The sequence below is a fragment of the Varroa jacobsoni genome, unplaced genomic scaffold (genome assembly GCF_002532875.2).
Source record: "Varroa jacobsoni isolate VJ856 unplaced genomic scaffold, vjacob_1.0 scaffold_599, whole genome shotgun sequence".
Taxonomy (NCBI): Eukaryota; Metazoa; Arthropoda; class Arachnida; order Mesostigmata; family Varroidae; genus Varroa; species Varroa jacobsoni.
In genome coordinates this window covers 171,550-199,539 of record NW_019213501.1, presented here as the reverse complement: position 1 = coordinate 199,539, position 27,990 = coordinate 171,550, and the positions used below count along the sequence as shown (strand labels likewise).

Genomic DNA, 27,990 nt, shown 5'->3' with positions numbered 1-27,990 from the left:
CGTTTCAGATAGGGTGGAGCGATCAGAGGACGCAAGTATCAGGATAATGGATGGAATATCAGTGTGAAGCCAGTATATTAGAACCTAGTTTTTCGATAATAACTGTATCGCTGTAGGTGTACTGGAATATTCAGATTCGCTGGATACAACCAGACCGTCTATCTCATATACAAGCCAAGAAGCTGATTTGGATCGCCAATATCTGAAGGAAACCGTTTACAGCCGCAATCGACATCATACTGGTTGGCCCCCTGAATTCATCCTTAAAAATTATCGCTCTGCTCATATACTATCCAAAATATACTACCACATACGATTATGTGCGTTGCGTGTACGCCGCATCTCCTCATGAGCCAGCAGAATCGATGACTAGTGGTGCCCTCTATGGAGCGATGTTGAAATTATGTGTTGGTCCGATAGATTGACTGAACTATTCAGATGCTGGCTGTCCCTAGAACCATATGCCCTACGTTTTTCGTTTTCTTTGCGAAGTCGTCCTCTTTTCTTTTTGAACTTTTCTTATGGCCGATCTAACGTATCGTCGCTTGAGCGTAATGATTTATCAATCTTTCTAGGCACAACACTGTATATCGTTAATATTGTTTGATAGGCATTGTTTATTATGAGGGCATTGCAGGGATAAGAGGATCACACGTGCCAAAGTCGATCTTACCATAGTCGCCTTGTGGTTCCTGTCTGCCGTGGTTGAGTTAGTTAATAAAATCATACTTAGCCAGCTAGGTTAACTTAACTGATGGGAACCGTCAATAAGTGGATGGGAAGGCCACTTGTCGGAAGCTAATACGACCCGATCAAATGGCTAGTAACAATTAAGGATTGCGAGTTTTGGGCGTTTAGTTGGTCACCGCGATTACAGCCGGATCAAACAAGGCCTTGTCTAATGTTAAGTGATCGTTTTTGTGGAGCTTGACCGCTCACCGTTATCGAGAGGACGTCGCCATGACGTACATACTCGACTGTTACTGATGATTGTTTGACGTTTGCAAAAATTTCGGTGCGGGCCTTTTTGCGTAGCTGACTGCTAGCTATCCTTTGCACGACAGGCCTCAGTATCGCCATGCGGCACTGCTTCGAAGAGCTGTCGGAATACGGGGCTTAATACGAGTAATTGCAATGTGAGCCGGAAGCGCTAACCGGCTATAAACAAAGTTAACGTGGAATTGTTCTAACAAAAGATGAAGAGTTAGCCGGCAAAAATGATTTTATCACGAAACTATTATTCTCGTGCATATCCTTATGTACATACATCTTCGTACACATACTTATTAGGACTTCGTACTGTCGAGATTTAATGCTTCTATGCTTTGCACCTGAAACAACCTTTCACAAGTAATTATGAGCGTTGATTATCGTGAAAATTTATGTGGAACTATGGGCAACGGAGTGCACCAAACTGTGGCAAACACCACGATATAGATCCGATGCTACTGAATTTCTAATGAATAGCCGCATTGAGAATCTGTTGTTTCTCTAAGAACTTCTTGTCGTCCTGTTATTGACTGTCGACTGCTTGCGCTTCTCATTGTGTGACCCCAAATCTACTTTTTCTCTCGACAGTCGAAAATATCGGCAGATCGTCAGACACTTAGACAAACGTCAACAGTACAAGTAAAAGCGGACGCGAGGCGGGATAACGACGGCTGACAGTGAAACACCGGATGATTATCGACGAGCATTAGCAAGCAGTCGGTATGTGAAGAATCCAGCATCACGTCCCCATTGCCATAGTCCGGTTTTCCGCTGCAGATTCCTAAAGATCACTACCGTCATTGTCACCGCGTGCAGCATCAAGACGACAAAAGTCGCTCGCTGTTACCAGGCGAGGACCGGTCGACTGCTAGAGACTGCGACGAGCGAACAATACGAATACCAGTGGCAGAGAATTTGCTCGTAGCAAGTACATGCTACAACGGCACAACGCCGTCTGCTACGATATCGTATTTTTAGTATGAGTAGCGGAACGCGCAAACGAAGCGACGATTAAAAATGCAGAAAATCCCACTAGAGTTTCGTAGGGGTTTAAAGGAACGATAACATGGGAACGGCGTGTTTACTGGCGTAAATTCGTACTGCGTACGGAAGCTAGTGCTTTGCATGTGTCGCCTACAGCTCAGTTTAGAAGAAATCTTCCAAGTTATAAGTATGTAAATGTTTCAAGTTTTTCATTCGATACTGCCGTTAATTAGTTACTTGAAACTTTAATCTGTTATGAAGTTCAATATCTGGTTGCTGCTGTATAACTTCAGAGCTTTCTTAGGCATATATTGACCTCAGACAGCTTCAGGGAATTTGCAAGAAGCGTAACGGAAATTAGTTGATATACAGAAGATATGATTTTTTAGCTAATTAATATCTTTCTTGGCTACTACGTTCCTAATGCTGCCACGTACGATAGATTCAGTCATGTGTTCAAATATTTCGATAGTTTAAAACGGCCCAGAAGCGCACCTGCTTTTCATGTGAACACATTTATTTGTTACCGTGTATCATTTGCGTCCCGTAGAATCTCGTTCCTCAATAGAAGTTTACTAACTATTTCTGTACATTTTTACATGGTCATGGGCAATGGTTTTTCTCCTACTTGCTCTCTTTCGTCCTTCTGTGCAGTAGCTATCTACGATATAGCCATCTGAGCTACGCTACAATGCTCTGAGAGAAACACGAAAAAAATGAAGATCCAATAGCCCCGAAACGCCAGTGCGACCGATAGCATAAAGGTAGGCATATCAAGCAACATCGGCTTTTGCCATCAGGCAATAAGAAAAACAGCAAGAGGAAACCTAATGAAATTACCGGAGGCTCTGCATAACCTGAAATAAATGTGAGAAGCAAACTTTTTCGATGTGAAGAACTTCCTTCGACTGAACTGATTTGTGCAGCCCAACGTATAACGATGATATCTTCGCGCTCTGTGAGGTCCCGATTCTTCTTGCTCACACTCGATCCATGGCCAGAAGTTCTGTCGGAATTATATGAAACAACCTGGTCTAAAAAAGAAATTACTCAATATAAAGTACCGAGCACTAATATATCAAGAACTGCTCACCAAGATGTACTTTCTTGTACTGCACTATTATTTTGTCTATGACGAAGGGTCCCCTGTACGGGGAAGAGGCACTACGAAACGCATGTCAGTTCTTTCTATCACATTCCTTTCCTCCAACTAATAGTAATTATTATCACGATTTTAGATATTCAATAAAGCTTAGCAAACGTTGTCCTTAAGCTCTAACAAATTAAGTAATAAATTAATTGTAAATTAAGATTAAGAAAAAAAGGCTTTTTAGTCTTTTGTCTAGCTTTTTTAGTCTCTTCTCGCCCCATTAAGTTGCATAAAGTTTTCCAAGAACATACGTGCACGTTTGAAAGCTCCGAAACAGACCCGCACATATACAGTAGTAACCATGAGACGGCAGTACACGTCATAATTCGCTCGTCACACGTTCGAAAACTGGCTTCGCGCAGCTTGACTTGTATGAACGCTAAGTTCTACGAACATGTATATAATAGCTATAAACTAAGCAGATAGCTATAAACTAAGCTAACTTACTTAGTTTATAGCTATCTGCTTAATCAAAGCCTTCCTAGCATAGAGGGCCAAATTGAAGTTAAGATGCAAGCGCGAAGACAATGTGATGTCAACAGCCACATTGTCTTCAGCAGTACAATTTTCCTCAAGATTTCGGTGTGCAATCTCCAACAAGGGTACATCCGTGCGTGATAATCTGTGCGTTGATGGCCATCCGTAGCTCTAGTTCACTTTTGTATTTACCATTATTAAGATGAGCAAAACGCTTAGTATAGTATACACAGCCTGTAGCCGTATTGTTCGTAATAGGCGAGTAACTATAAGTGATTTTGACGTAGTCTAGATGGCCCAGCAGTGCCATGAGCAGAATTTAACTTAAACATAGGGGACTCGTTATTAAACGGTTTCTCCAGAGTCAAAGCTATGCTTAGCCTGTGCCCTGCAGCAATGACGGTAGCAGGAGTAGCTATAGCGGTAACAGAACCAGATAACATTTGAACGCTTTGAGACTAAGAAGCTGGATTTTGTTATCCGTCGCCATCGTCCGCTACGGCACCACTACAATGAATGCGTCTGGCAGTCCGAGACCCGACGTATCTGGAGAGCGGCCCCAGAAAAGGCTATGCATAATCGCGCATATGCTGCGGACTAAATGTTTTACCCAAATTAGAAAACATTTCGGAGAAATTGAAGATACTCGCTTCTGTTGCCTTGAGCGAGGGCAAAACGTAAAAAACAAGTCATGCGAGACAAATACACAAGTTGTTACTACATTAACCGCTACCCATGAGCGGCGCTGTTTAAACGTTCGAAAATGCGACTTGACGGATTTTCATTTAGAGCATACAGGACTGCTACTAATTACTACTATATATGGGTTCGATATGTATTCTTCGCATAGGCTTAGATTTTTTTTTGTCATCGTTTTCGGTATATTACTTACGTGATCTCTTTACGGAATTATATTCCGTAAAAAATTCACTAGTATTTCATTTATTTTTGTTACCACATATGTATCACTTTACACCAGATCTTTTGTTTTTCTGCTAAAACTGCCCTTACGATCTATGAAATGTATGACCTCCACTAATTATGCCTTCAACTACTCTCGGCTTCCTACTCTACATTGTGCACCTACTTTTGTCTAATTAGAATTATTATACATTAAAAATTTATTAGATCGATAAACTTCGTCTATGGGTTTATCTGGAGGACGCTTTATTAACTTATCGTTTAAGATAAAAAAAATTTTATATCGGCTATAAAGGAAAGAATCCAAAACCAATTTAATTTGGTAAAGCTCTAAAGTTTAAATAAGGAGCTTGATATTACTTGGACATTTGAGTTCCTGTTTTGGCGTCAATTCATCTATTGCTACTATTGACACATCTCCTGCGTAATCTGCTAGGGCGACTTTTATCAAGATTTTGTGTGTTATCTTTTTTTTTTGGAACAAGTAGAACAAGAGCAAACAGTACGTATAAACACATCTTCAACTTTTATTGATATTTTTAAGTGCTTAATTTTAGAAGCGGTCTCCTATTGTCTTATACTCATTTTGACTTGGCACGTGCATAGCTAGCATTGAAGCTATGTACGTGGCTAGTTAGCGGTTTTTGCAAAAGTACCATAAATATGTTGCAGCGATTCTGAAATGATGTTTGCTGATATGACTAACGAAGTTGCTAGAAAATTATAGATACTTTTTACAGAAATAACTTGTGAAATATCATAACGCACAGTTCTACCCTTAAAAATCTAGACTACGCCCCAGGTCTCAAGAACGATGAAACTAAAGAAAAAAAAAGCTAGACGATTTATCGTGAATTTTTTACACGATTTTCTAAGCTCGCTCTTCGAATATTCAATATAATATTGGGAATTTTATACAGCTGAAGAAAAAATGTATATTTATGTCTAAATTGAAGACACCTACTGCTTGTCGGGTACACTAATGGATTTTTCTATTCCTCTTATTTTCGTTGTTATCTAAACAAATCATTTATCAAATACAAAATCTATTGAAGCTTTTTGTTTTTGTTTCCTCAAAGAGCTGAGGAAATTCCTTCATCTTTATCATTCTCTTTCTTGATGTAACATTTCTATAACTTTGCATCAGTTAAGTTTCCTTCGCGCGGAAACCTGCTATATACAGCAGCATATACAACTCTAGATAAGTTCGGTTATGGTTCTGTACTGCCTGGCAAAACCTCGTATTTTCTTTACGTGAATTTTGTTACTGTTTCCTTAGCTGCCAGAATCGCCAGTTCGTATTTACGATTTATTGTGTTGTTGGGCTTTGTTAGCCCGCTGTTCCGCTAGATAACGAAAAACAAATACGATACTAGAGTGACCAATTGCCAAATCGTTTTTAACAACTTTGTCTCTTACATGTACAAATGTCTCACATCGCGCTATGGTAAATTTTACCGTGACTTGCCACTTGAGGGCCAAAACAATATGGGATAATGTGCGTTTCTTCATTGTAATGTATTAGTTGGTTTTGCTTTTTGTCCATCGCTAAAGTTCTTGTTTCTCCCAGATGCTATTTAGTAATACTGCGTAGTGTATGGGCTGTAAGCTGTTCAGTGCTGGGACCCCACATTTGGGGTTCACTTAAATGTACCATTTAGAACCATTTCCGAGCCCGTCGAGCTTCCACTTCTACTAGCGTTTATTCTATCCTTAGGGGGATTATCCTATTAGGGACATAAGACGCATGTGATTATTCGAAATGACCTAAAATAGAGCGCCATCTATGCGTAGAGGACGTTTTTTCTCAAGCGTAAAGCAGTCACAACATTGTATGAGGTGAAATGAATTCACGGCCTGGTTACGTGCACGGACAATACATATTGAAATAAAACAGCGGAATAGAAATCAACAATAGCCATCGATATGAACGAATGATCCGAATAGACATTACCGCATTCGTTCCGCTATAGATAAAAAAAAAATAATGGCGCGTCTGGTTCTTTAGCTTTGATTGATAAAACATTGGGACAACCCATCAGGCGCTATATGCTAATATTAGACGCCGTTACGTTACGTTAGTATGCCTGGCACTGGGTTTTAGGGTGTTTAATTCTGCTGTTTAATGTTATGGTTGGGTCTAACAGTTATTTTTGTCATAATGACCACTGAAACGTTAATTTTATATCATAGTGCTAACAAGTACGGTGGTAGTAAGGGTTTATAGTAAGAAAGGACTTGTTAATGTATCACATTTTACTCGTACTCGCTCCGCCAATTAGGACACTCTTCCCTCCACGACAGCATCACACACGACCGTCTCAAACAGCAGGCGCTTGCGATTGTGTGCAGAATATTTCGAAAAAACACGTACCAAAGGCATGAGCGTATGAATAATTAATTATTCATGAAAATTGCATTATTATAAATATAGGCGATAAGTATTATGACCAAACATTTGTTGCCCACCTCGTTTGGCCAGGAGTCATTTGCTGTTTCGGGAGATATTATTTTAACGTGGAATATCGTTGTGAAAATACTATAATACAGGTAGTTCGGATGTTTGCATAGATACTTCTATAATGGGCGAAAATTTCAGAGGTCTATCTGCTGTAGCGCCTCATAACTTCCCAAGTTGTGTCATAAAAAAACAAAAAAATACTTAAATATGGGCTATATATATATATATATGTATATATATAATTGATATATCATCCAGATACGTTCAAAAATCAGTCAAATTCAACGCCCCTTGTACATAAACGCTTGCCATTTGGACAACATTCGAAATCTCATTCCAAAAATATTGCGTCTAAAAATTCATATATCCTAGCTGTCCTCTGTTCCTCCTCTTCCTGTCATTATATTTATGGTAATGATTATTACGGTTATTGTTTAATTGGTGTCGATCTTTCATATATATAGATATATATATATCTATATATTTGTTCATTGGAACATTGTCGATAGTTGGTTTATGTCTCGCCGTGTTAAATCTTATCTTAGTGCAACTTTTCTCTATGAAAGTCTCTCATTTTTATCTGATTTATACATTTTTTTCTGTGTGATTCCACATAAACTTAGTGGAACATTATTTGCTCTGTCTTAGCCGTCACCAATACAAACTACAATGAGTACGTGCTGCTCCTAGCTCCCTGTAATTTCAATCAATGAAATCCTTCTCAATAGCTAAATTATAATTTGACCTTCTACGACCTTGTCGTTTTTGGCTCCGAAGTTCGTCGGTTTGCCATAGCCTGAAAGAACTTTCAGTAGTACATCTATATATGTGTATATATAGCACTTCGTTGTTGTTTCCGTTCTTGCGGACTATCTATTCATAGCGCTTGTATGAGTGAACTTCTGAATACTGAACTTTCTGAAAGAGCCAAGTTGGCCTACGATAGCTATACTCTGATATAAAATATAACATTATACATTCTCCTGATTTTCCTTAGTAGAATTACATATGCAGCCATGCGCTTATTCAGTTACACCTGATTGTTACGTCTATGTTCACAGACAGATATTTATATATTAATAAGGTTTGCTTTTACACAGAAGGACAAAATGTTATTACTCTCAGACAATAAAAATCGACAGACACGTAAAAGTAATAAATAACTTTGGCACAATCATTGTCCCTGATTGTTGTGGGGTCTCAATGACAATAAACCGAAAGCTTTCAGACGGTTACCGGCTTCCTGGCTTTACCTCTCTCATTGCACAACACTTACAGGTCTTTTTTGTTTTTAGTAATAAATTATCTTTAATTTATTTTCAGGCTCGTAACACCCAGGGGACGTGTAGCGACGACTCGCTGAGGGCGCGAGTCATATTCACTGGCATTCGTGCACATAAATAATGCTTCTAAAAAATAAAAAGTTCTTCCTTAAGTTTCCGACACGATCAAAGTTAAACAAATCTCTAAAATTCTAGACGTCTGTATTCTTATATACCCGAATATATATGTGCTTATATCTAGAAAGCCTTCGACGTTGCGATCTTTAGAGCAAACTGCTAGGTAGATACCATATGACGTTTTCTATACGCTGAATGTTATGTGCTTCTGGTGCTATTATTATTCTACCTCATTATTAGGAGCTTTCAAGTTTATCTCATAATTTTCTTATATACAAGTATACAAGTTTTGTACAAATGCTACTTGAATACAACTTATGGTTACTTATTACTAGGCACAAACATTTACTGAGTTTCTAAAGAGTCGTATGTGGCACCTTTAAGTATCATGGGTGGTGCAACGGAAACAATTCAACGTACACCCAGCACGTGTAGCAGATCTTCGTTCGAGCCCTCCTGAACAGTTCCCGGCTAGATTTAAATTTCCGGTTAGAATTTTACAAATAAATTATATGGCATTGTAACTAAGTTATAATGAAATTCGTTTCGCGAATTTTATGGTCAAAAGTTAAGTTAGCTGTCCGAATGGCACATGGCACAAAGGCCATTAACTTATATCGATCATAATAATTTACAGTCGGTCACGGGAGGGGTCAACAACTAAACGGCTGTTTCACAAGATAGTATTGCTCGTCATATCTTATTTATCCATTATCACAAGAACCATATCGTAATACCAATGTGCCTTTAAAGTAAGTACTTTTTTGTACACAGATATCTTTAATATAATATTATTATATATACACCTGTATTTACGTATGGGAAAAACGTGCGCGGCTAGGACGGTCGCCGATGTGCTACCTTTCGGTAAATTTTTTATTTCCAACATCAAATTTTTAGACATCACATGTGACTGTAGAGTAATCAATGCCGATAGAGTAGCTTTTCTTTGCTTTTTACTTCTTCTTTCTTAGCTTTATACTAGCAGTTTTTTTTTTTTACGGTTACTGATAAGATGGCAGTGAATACAGTGCTTGCAGCTATGAATCATTCTCCTACTTCTTATTATCTACTTCATTTTTAGCCATAAAGCAGTGAAATCGTTTGATTTGTCAATTAAGGCCAGAAATAACTCTCATCAAAACAGGATCAATAATGTTCTGTACACCATTATCCACTGAATCAAATTGTTAATACTAATATTCCATGACGAATATCCTAATATATCTATATACTCATAGGATCCCTTACGTATTTAAGCACAATCCAATTGAGGGTTTACAAGGGCGAGATTAACTTGCTGCTATCAATTTCCTGTAAATTTCGCCCTGGCTTCTCTTCTGACTGATCCATAACTAAGATTATAGATTGCCCTATTATTGTTCGGAACTGTTCGTTTACATAGATGATGTGACCTCCTCGATGACGTCCACAGAGCAGATAGCAGCTTGTGACGGTCGATGAAAGAGAGACCTTCTTGGCGAAGTGCGTCTGGGTAGTGGGGGCGATCCGTTCAGGTCTTCGTTGGTCGGGACCAGTCTCATGCAGTTAGGACAATGATCGTATGAGAAGGTCACATTTCCACCTGCTCCCCGGCTAGAATCGTACCCAACGGGAACTACCGGATTTTGAATCGAAGCTCTGGAAAAACAATGCGTAAAATTGTGAAGCGTAAGCCCTAACACCGAGGCACGTTGCCTCATCGCATGTGGATTATGGATATTGCTCATTTGGGCTGGGCACCGTTGACGGATAATTTGTAATCAGAATATATATATATATATATATATTGATAGAACAAAAATGTATTTTGTGCAAAGTTTCTAACAATAAGTTTTACCATCGTCATACTTCTGGTTACTTGGACTATCTAATTTTAGTCTATATTCATTTCTGGTCTACGCACATAAACCGCCTTAGCAGACGCAAACTGCAACGATATGGATAGTCCATGGAGACTATGCGTAACAACCATGAGAAACGCCAAATACTTTTCGTGTATCAATAACTTAAAAAGCAGCTGCTAACCTTCTGGCAGTTGCCTGGGCAATCCTTGTACGCCGTTCAACCTCCTGAGCCTGTGCCTTATTTAAGTTATTTTCATATTCCGATAACATAAGATACTTTTCTTCCTTGTTGCACGAAGTGATGCAATCGTCAATCAGATCCTCAAACAGGTTATCCATGATTGCCTCCTGTGACGAGGCGGCAGGGGAGTAAGAAGAAAAATGTTTGAGGAATCAGTGAGATGTGCAGCGGCGCATGAGACCTTCTAGGTAGAAATTCACTAAAACAATATCATTTAAAAATTATAGGATATCTATGGGACATTACTGTTGCAAATAGCTTAGATATGTGTATACCTCTGAAATACAAGTAAGTTCCTGTCTTCTCAGATCGGCATAATTGCTGAACGTAAAGCTGCGTTGACTTTGCAGCAGACGAGGAAACATCACCATCGAATCTTGTACCTGAACGCAAGGCATTCATTTATAATCGTTAGACCGATGATCGTCCTATTTTCTCTATCCATCTTAATCCACCATGGCTTGTGTAATATATAAATATATTAACATATATGTGTTTCTTATTCATAGTATAATAAGCAATAACAAAAAAAGAATAATCAATAAAAATATTATTTTCTCATTATTTAAACAACGTATATAGTGATATTGCACGTCGACGGTTACCTACGGCCTGCTTAAGTTCGATTAACTCCCAAATATTAACTATCTTGCCATAGTGCTATGACTCTTAGGCAATTTTTTTAAGCCTCAATGTCCTCTAGACGTTTATGTATATTAGTTATTACATTGTAGAATAGGCGCATATCGATATCAGGATGAACTCGGCACACTGATAGCATGTATAGAACGCGTTTTAGGATACGATATCTTACCGAAGATCTTCGTGAATGGAGCCCGTTGGCAATGTCGCCGTTCGGTGCGTCCGAGCATCGGCGACAGTCTTTCCCATTAAGCTGACCTGAATTTAGGAGGGTTTTCGCAGCGGATGAAGACCGTGTCCTTTTGTGAACGTCGATCAGGAAGAGAAATAGTGAACCGGCCAAGGCGCAGCCCGCACTGACAAAAAAGCCCCGACGGTCCCCGTAGTAATCGTTCAGGAACGCTACATGGTGAATACCACAAAATTATTAAATTAAAGCTTTTTGGGTCGACAGTTACTTTTTGAGAACGAATGATTAGAAAAACACTTGTGCAAGACTTCTATACATGACAATGCTTAAGGATTGTCATATGAAAGATTCAGGCGTACTTTGGTATACTCAGACATATCGTTAGAAACCACATGCACTTTGTATTCTTCAGCGGGCCGGTTCCCGGTTTCATTTGGCTTCCCTGTTAGAACTGCTAAAAACGTTGGGTTTCTATATGAAGAGTTAAATTCGAAGGAATAAAATATCAAGTAATTGTCATGCGTACTTAGTTCAAATTCAAAATGCTGCTAGTTCATAGCAGTAGATACGAAAAGTACTATTAATTAAACAGCATAACAAGAAGAAAAGTTCGAGCTTGTTTACGTCGACTAAGGATCGTTCTACCTGTAACTGGTGGTCCAATGAGAACTGGGATCGCCTGTGCGCATTGTATGAAACCCCAGGCTTTCGCGAAGTTTCGAGCGCGCACTTTTTCCAATGTGTACATCTTCAATGAATAGAGGTACGCCCCGTAAAATGAGCCATAACACCACACGAATGTCAGGTAGCCACTACAAAAAAACAGATCGAGCTTCTTTAAATTCTTCTACCAATTGTACATATGCATACATAAGATAATAGGTGTTTTGCTCTATCTAAAACACATACGTCAGCATGAAAAGCACACTTTTTCGTTTAGGGTCCCTCCCTCCCTCAAGCTGGAGTTGTTAGCGCAGACCTTATCCAGTTCCATGAAAAATCTTTTTCGGTTCTATGTCTTCTCGCGTCTAGAAATAGATCCCCCCTATGGGGCAGCTCGGTAGTAACCCGCGTTCCTGCTAATCAAACATCAAGGGAAACCTACAACATATTTCTAGCCTGAATTAGCAGAGTACAACGAACTATCTACGCTAAACGGGATGATTCGGCCACAAAGATAGCAGATTTCACAACTGATCATAACAGAAAATTATAGGCTTTACCCAAAAAACAGAATAACGGTAAAACATTTGCTGGCCAATGGACTGACTGAAATCCTTTATGTATACAGAGAACCCTCGGATGCGGACGGCGCTTTTCAAATCAACAAAATCTATTGCAAACGTCGACCCTTTGAGCTGGATAGGACCAAACTGTGCACGTCAAAATGATAAAAATACACAATTTTTTCTCTTAAAAAGGTTGTTAGATTTTCTAACTATAGCGTTAATAACAGCTAAATATGTACGGTAGTATAAACCTGAAATTTCACAGTTTTTAGCTTATCTACCCACTTTATAATACATATCCGCTTGCTTCATTATAAAATATTAGGGAAAGTGAGCCTATGTGGGACAAAGGCTGTGTATCCTTTTGTTTTCTTAGCTATAGTTCACTTAGCCAGCGAACGTTTATTTGAAATTCTAATATTATCAAAATTAAACATTTTTTTTTAGATGCCTCCAAGTCAAAAATTTTACACCACCGAATCTTTTTATCAAAATTTTTGAAAAGTAGAGCTATTTGGAACAGTTAAATACTTTTCTCGCGTTTTATAGATTTTTCGTGGAACAATAAAAAAACAAAACACCAAACCACTTTCCTTTCTAGTACAAATCTGCCTGTTCTATTTCAAAGTAAAGGTAGATTGAGTTACATGATTACCCTGGGAACTATATAGGTGAAGATGTACTAGGGCTATATGACTCAGGATCATTTTGAGCTTACATGGAATAAAATGTCGCTGATTGCTTATTATATAGAGAGACAGGAAGAATCATTGTTGCCTCTGAATACAGTTTTTCATCGTAGGCACATAAATTTATGTGTTATGCTAAATTAACGCATCGCACGTGTGCCATATCTCTAGAGTTGTTTGTGAAAGAACTTCAACGTCAGTGCTCTCAATTAAGCATGATCGAATAGGGGCGTTATTGCCCAATCAACTCATACGTTTCATTCCATTAATTAGCGCAAAATAACACATATACGATAATTACTTAAAATGGTCAGTCCATTAAGAGTCCACCCAAATCATGCTCATCAGGCTTTCACAGGTGTGTGTGTCACTTCAATTTCACTCGGCGAAGAACATAGTATAACGAACGTATCTTCATAGCGCATCGTCAGGGCTGTACAATATTGCCGACGCGTGCATCATATTCCTAAATTATTCTTTGAGTTTGTGTCGCTCTAGGCGCTATGTATTCGACGACAATTTGAAATCGTCCATTCTGATACTCCTCATTGACATTGCTCGTGCAGGAACGAACGGGATCACATGTCCTCATAGAAGGTCTGTACTGCTAAGCTGGTAGTGGTCTCAAAACGATATATATAGAAAAAAAAAAATAAATAAAAGGCGGCTTGAGGCTGTGCAAGAAGGGGCTGTAGCTATTGCAGATAGAGGCGAATCCGTTACGTCTTTTTTCATCGTGTACTTGATGCATATCAGGAGCTATATTTAGCAGAATAGCTTAGCCAATACGCAAGGATTATGTAAAATTCTACCACGCTCAAGGAAAGGTCAACTGCGTATGAGTTTACTATATATCTAAATACAGACCTATCATACAATTCGTAACGCGGCCAGAATGCAGAGAAAGATAGGATGATGACTTTCATAGCACAGCACGTTTAGCTGTTCTTGAAGCAACCCGAAAGATGTTCTTTTTAAGCACAATGAACTTCGACAGGGAAGCGGTGAAAGTTTCCTTCTAGAATCCCAAGATATTTATGAACTCATACACTTCTACTTCTGCTTAAAATATCTTCAGTCTAGACCAGAAGTCTCTTTTAACGGCAATAGACAATTAGAAAAATTTGCCTCCAATAGAACGAAATGAGCTGCTCACATGACTTCACAAGAACGAGAGATCCCTATTACGACACTCGCCTCTGTGTCCATAGGTGGAAACAGTTCCGTCGTATGGAAAGAACATACCCTAACAGATATGCCCTTGGGATAACAAACAAAGTACTCGACAATACGTTGGACGTATTCAAATATTTCAATCTGCGTCCCGTTTATATATATAAATATACTAAAATACAGATGAAACGTTGTGGAGAAAAAGGCAAGGAAAAGCAAGCAACAGAGACAAAGATGACATGATCAATCGGTAAGCTATGTTGTTTAACTTTATAAAACGTTCCGACTCATGACTATTACCTTCCATAATACACACTAATTAATGTTTATTGTATTCTGTAGACGGAAGAACGCATGTCATTGGATAGGTCTCTTAGGTAACCAAATGGTTGAAACTTGGTAAAAATGGATTAACTTCGGCTATAATTCTACGAAATGTGTGTTATATCTGGTATAATATAGTAAGGTCAATAGGCACAGATAAAGCGTATAACGGTACGTTGCCCGTATGAGGTATAATTCTCAAAATAGCAAATTGGACCGAATCACAAAGACTGTTTCAAAAGACCAAATAAATTTCTTCGCTGATATCTATCTAACACTCGAGGGCTTATTCGTCCCGGGAAAAGCTGATTTCAGGACATCACACGAAAATCTTTATTATTGTGCTTGCTATGTATTGAACGTCTTAAAGGATAACAACAGGTTTTTTTCCTAACCTGCCCTCCCACGACATCACCGAGCAGTTCGCTGTGGAAGATGCCTCAAGGAGACTGAGCCCAATGAACTTATCACTTTCAAGTTACCAGTGAGCGATAATCTCCTTTGGCCAGGACATCACTGCTTCGTAGAGGCCTATTGAAAAAGTAAGCTTTGTTTAACTTAAGAATTTGCTATGGTCGGACAGGAGACAGTGGACTAAATGTACAACCTTTATACCGGAGGTACAGCATAACAATTATAGGTATGAAACTTTATTATAGGTTATTATTATAGGTTACTGAAACACCAAACGGTACCCATATTTAGAAGAAGCACTTCTATTTAATACGGTGAGTTCAGGTTTGGGTAACATTTTTTTTCGACTGGTTACGGTTAGCTGAAAGTTCGCCTGCGTCTCCATTATTGTTCAATGAGTAGAGCCGAAAATCGAATCCGAATGTACAGGTTTATAAATTATAAAGATTCAATTACGGGTCGCAATTGATAAGCGATAGATTGTTATTTAAAGTAAGTCGTGAGTAAATATAGCACAAATCTAGAATCTTGTTCAGAATAGCTACGTTTTCTTATCTGTAAATAGCATTATATAGCAATAACTGATTGCATACTGTAATACCTGTAGTCATGTATTGTAGTGCAGAGCAATATCGAGACCGCAAGCAACGCACAGGCTCCTTGGCAAAGATACTGTCTGGCTATGTGGCAGCTGTCGGGGTTGTTGACAATAATGCAGCCAAAGGCTAGAGAGCCCAGGATGAACGACATCCCAAGAAACACCTGCAGGTACAATAAGGACGAGCGCGACAGGCCATCTTCTTCCGCTTGGTAGATCTGGAAAGGGTACACAACGTCATTTATGATCGTGCTGTTAATACGAAATGTCAAAGTGACATCGAGTTACATAATAGTTGATCTACCTCCTGCGGATCTTGCTGTGCAGTAAACTGGACCCAGATAGCACCAATTATTTAACACAATTCAACAAACAAATGTATCGAGAAACTGAAAGGTAATTCCCATACGTAAAATCTGCATTTTATCCCAAAATAGTCTTTATTAAGTCGCTACATATTTTGGTTTGTGGAAAGTTAGAGTAGACGTTACTCAGCGAAACGTAGAGAGAAATAGATAAAGATTAGAGAGCTTATTAGATTGCTCCTAAATCATTCCTAAGATATATTAGGACGAATTTGCGAAGAGTGCAGCCGCAAGGCTAACATATGTTGCTATGCCCTCATCGGCATCTAAATCGAAATTAGTTACCCAAGTTCTATTATTTGGCCAAAGAATTCGGTACATTGTCTTTGAGAGATCATCTGTCAACTAGCCATGGCCTGTTGAAATAACTGCTTCGGGTAAATCTTGACAGATCACTGAACAATCATAATCAGAAATCGTCGGACTGCTACAGGAAAGATAAACAAGGAAAAACTCTACTAAGCTAGTATTATAAGAAGAAGTAGACGTCTTATTTGGCTGGCCCAGTAATAAACAAGGATACGCAAGCAGACGTCCTGCGTCTAATGGGAACGAGTCAGTGAAGTAGACAAAGGCTCTCTGTTGCTACTATTTTGGCGAATACTTTCTAAGCATAGTCCAGGTACTATAAGGGTGTATCATGCATATGAATGAGGACACACTTCAGTAGATTCGATTTTAGCGCGGTAAACTTACCTATGGTGAAATATAAATCCAATTAAGCTGTCTGCCCTCCTTTGACGAGATGTATTTTTCTAATGTGTTTGTGTACGAGGACTAGGGATGGTTAATATACACTTACCCAGCTGTTCTGTGTTATAGTCAAAGAAGAATTCACCTACGCCTCCGAATGGCCTAATCACTTAATGGCAAAAAGGCCAACTAAGCGAAAAACTATTCTTTCTTTAACCGGATAGGTAAACTACAATCAATTAAATCAAAAATGTAGTAATCTACAACAAGCCTAAACGTACAATCTTTCTCGAATCAGGTGGCAAAAACTTTGCTCCGCTGTGAAATTACGCTATATATGTATTCTTTCGATCGACAAAAAAGCTCAAACGAGGCCTAACTATTAGGGTCCCTTCACGCCTGCACCTTCTCCGGCTCCATTCGTACCTGCAGCGGAAGCGGCTTAAGCCGGTGGCAAAATATAAATATGAGCTAAGTGGAGATATCGTTGCAAAGTAAAATATGCTTTCCTACGCCGAGCTTGTCAATATGCTCATCTCCTTATTATGTCAATCGGCAATTTGTAAGTTTGACAAACCTTTAGCTGTTTGCACAATTTGTTTAGGGGTTAGGCTTCCCTCTAAACTCTGTGTTTCGTCCGCTGTATTTCTTACATTTTTTTTTCTGTGCTTATTTGTGGCGGGTGTTTGTGCGATTAAACGACATGAGAACTTCGTATGTCTCGTATTTTCTTCGTCGTTAGTTGCCCTAAGCAAATTCCAACGGAAGAGCGAGGTGAATTATTGAAAATGTAACGGGATGATAACTGTCAACTACCTCTAGATTTCAATGTTAGAACTTGTGTTACACAAAGTTTTCATGTGCAAAGTCGAGCTTTAACTTGAAATTTACAGGGAAAATAAGGTTTGTGTCAGACGGATATAATCAATCCAATGAGGTAACACCAACTTAACTGGAACGGGACTACTGCAATTGACCTATAGGACGTAACCAATAATGGGAAAAAACTAATAGGATGACTATTCGAAGGTAACAGAGCCACTGAGAATGGTGATAAAGAAGTCGAATCAGAGAGATAGAACTATTGGCATTGGGTAGCTGTAGTTGGAGAGACTTTCCGAAAAAATGCAACCGAATAGATCAGATAGAACGAGAAGTTAACGTTGGACAGTAATGCAACCCCAATTAAAATCGAGCATGCAGATAGACTAATTGCAGAACGACCGTACGTTCACCAGATAGGGGGCCATGGTATGTAGGGCGAAGCAATTGCAATGGGGTACCGCAGCTTAGACCGTTTGTTGTGGACAGGGCGTAGCATCAACAAATTATATTCGTTGAATCAACAGCAGGGTAGGCGCGATCTGAAGGCCGTGGGTCAGTCCAGTCTGATCTAGCGCGATGGGCAGCATAACAAGCTGACAATAGAAGTCGACTTAAGAAGGAAACGTAATGTCCAAACCTACGATAATAGCGTAACCGGTTAATGCCAGTCAAGTTGCAAAGGCGTACTTCTAACGATATCGGTGGTCGCAAATAGTACAAACATTTGTTAACCTAGGAAGGTAGCTTGGACGTAGGCCTTCCAAAAATTATTTCAGGGATGCGTCGTACTGCTAGGTAGTACTAAACGAAAACCTTTAATCAAGAGACAGGCACCTCAAAAGTGTCAACGACCTCCCTTCGTTTGTCGCGTCTAGTCCTTGAAACTACCAGGGCCACAAGCACGCGTGCACGCCTCGTCGCCTCATCAGCGAAGTTTTGTAAAGGGTTTTGCTTACGTACATGATTAATCCGAGGCGGCCAAGTTATACGTACAGCTTCAACGTATACTACGATAAATGTTGAGCGAGATACGGTGCAAAGCAAATATTCCAAAAGGAGTCCTAAGTCTTTACTTAGCTAATCCTTGAAACGAGCTAATTACGTGTATGCTGCTGTTTTTTTTAATGATATTTAAAAAATGGTCGTATGGAATATGCTAACGAAAACGATGTATTGTATAGTCGGGGACTTACTAAAATGAAGACTATGAGCGAAATTTAGCTTTGGGATCATAATTTCTTGTTATTTAACATAATAATATGGAATCAGTCACAACTCGAAAACAGCAATAAAACCTTAAAAACAAACTGATGACTTGTTCTGATGATATAGAATCACACTCCGAATAAATGCGATTCTGTAAGATGTAGACCTTTTATTCCGCAGTCATTCCATGTTGAACAAGCGGTCTCCTCGTTCGCTTGAAAGATCAACCAGACGCGTTTAGCTAACTGTTTCCTTCCAACAGAAAAACATGCTAACAAAGATGTGCGTCCGAGATATTTGCTCCAGACAACGAAACATCGACGACTATGGCAAAGAAGACTCGATGCACTGCCGCGGCCGCTGAAAAACACAGGCTTAACCATCTAAGCTACCATTTGCCTTCCTTTCGTAACCTAATGTTAGTGCAGCGGGACCATATATGTCCGTACTTAGTTTCTGAGTGTCTCCGGTGTTATGTGAATTGGTCATGATACATTAGGCTGACACAGCTCAATATTCGAGCAGGCGCAGAAAAAGCGCTTGAGAAATAAGATGTAGACAAGCGCATATAGGCCAGACATTATGGTATTAACGGGCGACTATTGTTAAACTGTAACTTATAAGGTGTCTTGTCTCAAAAAACTTCAGTCCACATTGACTAAAATACGATAAATCGAATTTTGTACATGCAGAATAAAGAGTAGCATGAATTGGTTACATTGTGCTAGAACTGTTTGAGAACTTGCGATGTATCTCTAAACTAACTGACGATAAATTTACGTCCTGGTCGGGCCTAGCTATTTGGGTACGAAATTTACTTTATGCTACTAATTAACTTAATTATTGATTAATGAAGCATTAGTACAAATGTTTGAAAATTTTGTTCTGGCATTTGGCATTATATTAAAAAATTGGTTACCGTGCGCGAAATAACGTTCTAACGGCTTAGGGAAAAACAATTACTTCGTATCCAGTATCAAATGTTCTGTCACAGGGCCTGGCTTGATGCATTCGTATCGCTACAAATACGACGCTCTCCAAAATCCCAATTGTATTTATAAGTAAGATACATTATTTCACGTTACGTTTTAAGATTAATTTTATTTTATGATGACAGCAATGATAAAAAACGTGCTAGCCGAAATGTTGATCGTGGGGTGAGTCCTGTCGTACATGGCGGGATCTCATGCACTCGAACATGCGTTGTTGAACTTTAGCAGCTGTTTTTCTTTGGCTGGCTATCACAAAGCCAGCTTCGCAGTCCCCAGAAGCACTTTGTTTTTCTTTAAGAGATTTCGCAAAGATTCGATTGGTGTTTGGCTTTCGAGACTGGGCTCGATAGCACAGCGCTCTTGAAACACATTACAATCGTACTTTGATGAGCCGTTGTACGTAACGGGAAAGGTTAACCAGATATCACTTTTTGTCAACGTATTTGTCTGGAAAAACAAGCAAGTTCGTAGATATGAACTTACAGGTGTAAGTCTCATTTCCGGCTGATCTTTTGTTGGATAGGTAGCTATCGTTAACTGAAAAGTTCCCTCAAAGATACTTCTACACATTATACTGTACTTGCTTCTTTCCTAAGTACTCTTGACTCGGCAGTAGTAATTCGTAGGCCATCAGAGCGCCACTAGCTGTTGCCAAAAAAATTGTTAAAGGAAACACTAGGACCCATTTTCAACCGAATCAAAACAAGTCTGAGGGACTACCAAGTTCCGCAGCAGCAGCAAACTTTCATCCGTACTGATCAATGTAAACTTGGATAAACTTACTGCTGTGTCGATTTCTGTTTTGTTGTCTCAACTCAATAAGACTCAATAGATTGTAAGCCTGTTGATTTCTTTTTCAACACAAATATAGATAAGAAGATAGGCAATATTCAACACGATTAAGGGACACCTCGAGAAGTATCCCTAAGCAAGCTTTTATTTTTAAGCTCTAAACCAAGCCTAGATTCTAAACAAAGGAAAAGGCTAGCGAATAGGCAATCATTCATAGCATTTTTCGCGCAAAAATAAATACTTGTTGTTAAAAAAGTAAAATGTTGAGATGACAAAAGTAACACCACGAAATCATCAGTGGCACAGATCTGCGCGTAGAGGCCAAGCACCATCTGAACGAGAATTAGCAGTCTTAGCTTATTTGGCAAAGCTTTCGAAATCAATGGTAACAAAGTAATCACCGACAAAAAGTTTTGCCACCATCTGGTCAGCTGACAGGATTAGTTTACCAATTCTAACTCTGTTGCCCGTTCAGTCGGGAGGTAATTAGGAGAATATACTAAATGCTGGATTAAAGTTAAACTACTTAACTATGTAGTTTCCACGCAATAACATCTCTGTCTACAAGGTTTTCCTTGGAAACGAGCTTTCACATATTTCAGACAACTTTTGAGATGGTATATATTTCTCAGACCCTTTGTTAAAAAGGAAACACAGCCGTTTGTACAGCCGTTAGCATCGTAAGTTGTTCCTATACGTTTACCTTTGTCGTTTCCTGAACTCGATTATACAACGAACAAAATAAGTAAAAGCTGGTTTAGTTTAGTAGTGCCCGTTACTCGATGACCAGTTTACGTGTTATGAACAGCGGCCTCTCAACAGCTATCTCTAAATACAATTGCGCGTCTTAGGTTCGATTCTAAATGAGTCACGTGTGTTCATTATATTATAATTCTATTTTGTGTTCAATAGTTTGTGGTAAGAACTTGTTTAAAATGTGATCAGGGGCCTCTTTCGAATAGACTAAAAATGGATTAGCTTTTTAATCTCTCGTTGATTTTTTCGTTGACTCATGCAACTCTGTCGTAAAAAAAACGTCTTGTGTATATATTTACGTAAGCACTTACAAAGAGAATCATAGGTGAAGAGACGCCTACAGCGGCGATTGCGGTGCCTGTGATCAGAATTTGTACCGTTCGCGACTTCAGTACGCCAAAATCAAAAAAAGGCGGCTTTTCAATAGCCGGATTTTTATCCTTTGCTTTTGACCTGTGAACAAATGAGAGAACGATCTAGCGTTAGCTTCTTAAATGGTAAATAAAGCAAGTAAATACTAACTTCGCATGGAAACATCGGATACCGGGAACGATCAACGGACCCAATTCCGATATTTCTGGTGGATCCGTTTTGAAGGCTTGCATAGTCAAAAGGCAAAAAGAGGTTGCTGGCTGCTTTTAGGTACCCCAAGTCATAAAACTAGTTAAAGTTGATCCTGTAGGTAAACATAATTCACAAGGCTTTAATCTAATTCTAACTCCGACTTTTTGTGTACGGACAATATAGCCAGGTGTGTCTCCTTAGTTCGATTTACAATTCTTTTATTCTTAAATAGTTAGTTTTACATAGTTATAGATGCAAAACATACACTCAGATAGAAACTACGATGATAATGATCACTTGTTCTTCCCAAACCGCGTTACACATGTGAAGAATGTTTTGTATTACGTAAACTATAATAAAGATCTCAAGACATATCGAAAACGCACTACATTCGAGGCAAAGTGGGTTAAATAGGTCTGGCGCTCCGTGGCGCTAGAGATCGCTGGAACTCGTTGAAGCTATACAAAAATTTGCAGGTTAGTAATTTGTCACAAAAGCGCTATAATGGATAATTTTATTTCGATCCAGCGGTAACAGCGTGCTATGAAGGCCATGCATAATCCGCATCATGCGGATACAGGGGAGTATATGTTCAGGATTTATTGAAGTTCTGAACGACCATTGCATGATCGTTAAAACTGTGCACTCTCGGAAAATCGGAGGGCATGGGTCTACTGCGAGAGGCAAGACATCCCTGTTCCTGGAGTGCACAAATCCAGAGGCATGCAAGAGCCCTAATCTGTGAGCTAGAAGGATCACAAAACCTAATCAAAACCTTGACAAGGGCAATAACAAGCACGAGACAGTTGTAATTCGTCAGAATCTTAGGCTGCCGAAAAATGTCGGCTTGAAAAGTCATAACGTTGGAAAATCGATTTAAGTTTATCAGAGGTTGTACGAGTTAGGCATATGCATACATATGTTGAAAAATAAGGAAAATGAAAGTACACTGAATGCTCTTTTAATTTATCATTACCTGTGTTTAATTTCAGACAGATTATTATATTAACAACCTAATATAAAGTTTATATATGTTACACTGAAGACTCTAAAGCTTTATTTTTATTAAAACAAAAAAAAAAAAAACACGCTTCATCTTGTTAAATTGTTGATTTTACTTCGACGGTTACTGCACCGTTTGGCTGTAGCTTTGAATAAACTCAAAACGTTAAATATTACCACTTCGAGCTTTTTAAATAGGTAGTTTACCATTCGTAGACATAAACGCTCAAAATTGCTACTATAGGAACTTCTATGTTGGGTATTCACATGGGCTGAGCGCTCTTTGTCACGATACTACTAACCTTTTTTGCATGCTTTTTAGGTGAAGGATGGCCCGCCGCTGAGGATGATAGAGGGAGGCCGGTCTGTAGAAGATACCAAGGATGAACGTACTAAACACAATTCCTGTTAGAGCCTGTAAACCCAACCGCCAACCAATCGAGCTGAAAGAAATCGATCAGTAGCAATGGACAATGAGCAGCGCACCCAGTTCTCCTAGGAAAAGCTCTATTGATGGCGCAATTTATCTGGTTTGTTTTTGTCTTTCTTCGTCTGATTCGCTAACTTCATACGAGTTTACGCACTAATTAAACAAATTGAACTTTTCTATAATATGCGAATGTATGAATTATACACTTGTCTATACAACACTGTCTAATGTCTAGGTTCAACATAAAGCTAACTTTGAGTAGAGATTTCAACCACTTCTTAGCAGTTTTAGAAATTAATTTGACTAATGAAATTCGGTGAAACATGTTTTTACAAAGAACCTTATCTAAAAGCGAAACGCAATTTCGCTTTTTTCTTCTTCTTTGACTTGAATTTATTTAGCCTAATACATACGTATGTATTATAGCATTTCAGTTATCGGGCAGAAATGCATCTAGCTAAAATGACCCACAAATATAGAACCTTTATCATCTGTTGCTAATATCGACACCCCTCAATAACCGTTTTTCGATTAAAGTATATATATATATATATATATATATATATATATATAGCAATAGTTCCGGCTAGTTTAAATAGTTCACTTCCTGCTTCTGATAACGGTTATAGCGTAAAATACCAATAGAATAGAAGGCATATTGTTATGCAGCCATGTCGGGTAGCTTCTTTCCGTAATAACTTTAGCAATAATCTATCTGCATGCTAATGTCAGGGATACGTGATGGTCTAGGTTCGAATCCGGACGTAGATACACTTCCTTTCGTGCTAGGAGTCATCTGATAAAATGGCCAGCGGTGCTAAATGTGAAGTTCGAAACAGTTAGTGATCTTAACTGCGATGCTGTCCTTCACACGGAACCTTTACTACAACTATTTCGCCCGTGAGGCAACTACGAAGACCTAAGGGCCACTATAGCCTTAATTCGCCGATTGTACGATCCTAACCATCTGTGTTTCGAGAATTATGTTCGATATCGCCATCAGGTATTCCATCAGGCGGCTGGTTCCGTACAATTCTAACCTGGAAACGACAAGTGCCGCTCTATGATCTTTCCAAAAACACTCAGTGACGCGCGGAAGAATGTAAGATGATTTTTCGATACGGACCAGTGACCTCTGCCAAATGGCTTTTATGCAAATAGCATATATCAGTACACCGAATCAACAACCGGCAACGCCAGTGGCGACAACAACAGAATGTAGATAACGCGCCGCTTCGAACAAAGGCATTATAGAAATTGCGGCTCCATACACACATCTAACCAGAATCTTAAGTGCACACAGCATTAAACGTCCGTAAGAATAACGGAAAAAAATTGTCACTACCAACTCCTCTATAGCATAGTTTTCATCCATACTGCAGTAATAAACGCAAATATCGCCATTTTTGCGTCGTATGGTATTACAGGTTAGATCATCCTCTGGCACCGTATTCTATTATCGGTACACTGGTTGGCTGGATTTGGTAAGGGCCAGCAATAGGCACCTACAAACAGCCAGAGTGGCGGCTCAGGCAGTAAACGATGATTAACGCGAAAAGTGCATTCACTTGTAAATGTGATTCCGTATGCTAAAAAATAATGAGAAAATAGTGGAAGGTTTGAAAGCACCCAGCCCCTGACCTGCACGCTCCTCTGAAGCGAATCGAATGATACGAAAAGTTGCTTAAAGTAAAGTACAGAGGAGCAGAGGTGCCGACAGGAACTGCCTCGGCGACCGTGGCCTTCCTCGGCCTTGACTTATTGTTTCGTCAAATTTCATGGCGCTAGCATTTTGGTGGAGTTGACACGGTCTGGCAAACTTGGCCGCTGCGCTGGCATCGTTCAGCTGACGTGATGCTCGTTTGTCTCCCACTTTTGTTTCTTTGTCACTCCGAACCTTCTACGACATGCTCTCAATATGATGCCCGACTACATAAGTCCTGTATTCTTTTGGCCATGTCCGCCTTTCAAGTTCTAAGACATAACCCTTGTGTCTACATTAGGGTGGAAAGACTTAGCAGAAGTTAAAAAAAAAAAAAGGTGAAATTAGGTGCCAAAGAACACAAAGGGGCAAACTCATGTAATCACGCACTTTGTTATTGTTAACTAACGTAATGAATTCGAATGTAGATGTCATGCTACTGTAGCATGACTATGCACATACCGCGGCAAGGTTGCATTTCAATGTTTGTTGCTTCAATAACGCCTTCATGTTATCACTAACAAAATTACACAACTAGGATTAATTACTAGGACTGAGTCATAACGTGTAGACATGTAACGCACATACAGTATTACGAAGCGCCGTAATCAACAGATGAGCAAGCAGCCAGTTTTCCGTGAAAATAATGATCTCAACAACAACAACAACCGCTTAGGGTCCGAAGTCAAGGCTGGACGATGAAGCAAAATCCAATCTGCGAAAGGAAGACTTCTATCTACAGTGAGTCGACCAGTGCGCTTCTGACCGCGCATTCGAAGCCCGAAACTACTGGTTTCGGAGCAAACTGCTGGCGCCCTGACACTAGCGCATCACCGTAAGAAAATCTGCTCGCCATCCGTGTATCAAGAATATTGCAACGCAGCAGGAGCGACGACTTCGCTTCTTGTTGGTTGCGTCCGCTTGTGGAGCGCCTTTTGCAACCCGGATCTTCTTGGTGCGATGCCAGCGCTGGTGCCTCTCGCACGCGACTTGCGGTGGTGACCCAGCTTTTGGGCACCAGATCTGGGTTGCGGCAAAACGTAACTGGAGCGTCACCGATGACAAGGTGGCGCTATGCTGAGGCGCCCCTCGACGGATGACCTTGCAAGGACGTCGCTAGGGGATGTCTGCTAAGCTCCAGAAAATCTGTACACAATGACCGTGCAGCAAGTTTCGGATGGCTCTGTCGGATACGAAAGCGAGCGGCTGCTTTAAAGGGGGTGCAGGAAGTGATGGAGGCCTCAACAGCAGTGATGCGTTGTCACGTAGTTTTAGTTGAAAAGAAGATAAAAAAGCATACTTCACATATTTCTAATGTGCAAATTAAGGAAGGTTTCTCTATAACGTAAGAGGATTTATTGGGGTTTGATATAAAAGGGGTAGCACGCTACCGATAATAGCGTGTTATTTTTTGGAAACATGGTACTTTTGTAAGGGTTCAGTAGCTTTCAGTAGACAAATATTCGTTCAATAGGTGATCTCTTGCCTTATACTCTGAGTTTCGTAACAAGGACGCAAATTTTCCTGTGAAATTAACTCCTCTAACTTATCACTTTTATAGCTATTGCAATGTTTAATTGTTATGATAGCGGTTAATTAATGAAAGGTTTATTCGTTAGGTCTTTGAGAAGCGAAGAAACAAAAATCCATGGCCTGTACAACTATTATATTACATGATTCGAACTTGCTTTACCCGCATTTCAATTCCAATGGATCTATATAGTCTCACACGTGTTCAACAATCCTTAAAATGCACCCCCTCTAAAACAGTTCAGATTTACGTAAAACGTCTGAGCCAGTAGTTGAGCGGGTTGATCGCTTAGTTGTTTTTAAAGCCGTGCTTTGTTTTTGGAGTTGTTCGGCTCGTCTGCTTACTTAGGCGCACTTTTTTCTCGCCACCCTTTGCAAAACCGTCGTCTATCTTCCCAAAATGTCCCGTCTGACTGTAGTGCATCAGTGTTTCAGATATGGTGACGCGAACCACAACCTGTCGCGCACGCGCCGAATATTGTAACAGGCACAGTGCACCGCCGCGGAGTAAGAAAGGACCGCACCGCAAAGGCGACGGTGCCACAAACGCTGCTGGCGCTTTTTTTTTTCGATTGTGCCTTCCCTGCTGAGCAATCCGTGTCGTGGCCAGTCAAGCTTGAAGATGAGCGCTGGTAGAGGGGGCCTGCTGTTTGCTCTTCATCCAAAAAGGCGCCTTAAAGCCGGCAGTGCTGCTGTTGTTATCGTCGTTTGGCTGTAGTAAGCAGGCCTGCGTGCCTGTTCAACTGTCTGTTGCTGTCTATGAACAGCAGCATCGTTGCGGGCCCCCGGCTCAACTCAGTGCCACCTAAGCCGGCTGAGGCCCGTTAGGGGCCCCTGCGGTCGACCCAGATAACCAAACTTAACTGGGTCGTCACCCAGATCCGGCCTCTGGGGGCCCCACTACCGATGGGGCCCCGGGTTCGGGCCCCGTGGGTTTGGGCCTCAGAGGAGGAAGAGCAAGAAGACGATGACGAAAGTAAAAACGTCGCTCAGTTTAGCTTAGATCAGCTCACACGGTTTCAACACGCGTACAAATGTGCAAACATTCTGTGAGGGACCACAGCCGTAGTGGCATAGACCTCAATAGAGCAGACGGCAGAAAGCTATAGCCGTTATGCCGGGAACTCAGAATCTCAAGTGGCTTTTCGTTGGATGATCAACGCATCGCGGCAGATAAAACATAGCCGTTTCCCGACGTCAAGTAGTGATATGGACTGAGGCATCAACGAGAGAAATCTTGGAGGGAGGGTAGCGGCAGAGGGGCGCAGATCGAATAAAAATTGGATTGGCTGAATGAACTGGAGATAGAGCTTTACTTGAATTCGTTTTATGATCTTTCCGCACTGGGTAAATTGTTTCAAGGCTGTCTGTTTCTTGATTTTTATTGAAATCATCAAGTTCCA

General features: G+C 39.9%; 1 protein-coding gene and 1 long non-coding RNA gene across 4 annotated transcripts in view; one reads left to right on the top strand and one right to left on the bottom strand.

Annotated features, from left to right (window-relative positions):
- The first annotated feature begins 460 nt into the window (after nt 1-460).
- LOC111261831 (uncharacterized) lies at nt 461-9,879 on the top strand. 2 transcript variants are annotated; one of them, XR_015311685.1, is made up of 4 exons: nt 461-2,161; nt 2,629-2,738; nt 8,307-9,135; nt 9,789-9,879. It is a non-coding gene; the product is annotated as an uncharacterized LOC111261831 (long non-coding RNA). The 2 variants fall into 2 exon arrangements; XR_002681227.2 differs by having other exon boundaries at nt 467-2,161; nt 8,307-8,871.
- Nucleotides 9,225-27,990, bottom strand: part of LOC111261830 (monocarboxylate transporter 12) — a 44,522-nt gene continuing 25,756 nt past the window's right edge. For both annotated transcript variants that reach the window (XM_086968856.1, XM_086968857.1), the window contains 8 exons: nt 23,228-23,368; nt 21,671-21,812; nt 15,734-15,948; nt 11,949-12,115; nt 11,286-11,515; nt 10,747-10,854; nt 10,412-10,578; nt 9,225-10,024 (listed from right to left, as the gene is read on the bottom strand). In XM_086968856.1, coding sequence (XP_086824982.1) covers nt 9,781-10,024; nt 10,412-10,578; nt 10,747-10,854; nt 11,286-11,515; nt 11,949-12,115; nt 15,734-15,948; nt 21,671-21,812; nt 23,228-23,368 — 1,414 coding nt within the window. In that variant the 3' untranslated portion in view covers nt 9,225-9,780. The remainder of the gene's footprint in view (nt 10,025-10,411; nt 10,579-10,746; nt 10,855-11,285; nt 11,516-11,948; nt 12,116-15,733; nt 15,949-21,670; nt 21,813-23,227; nt 23,369-27,990) is intronic.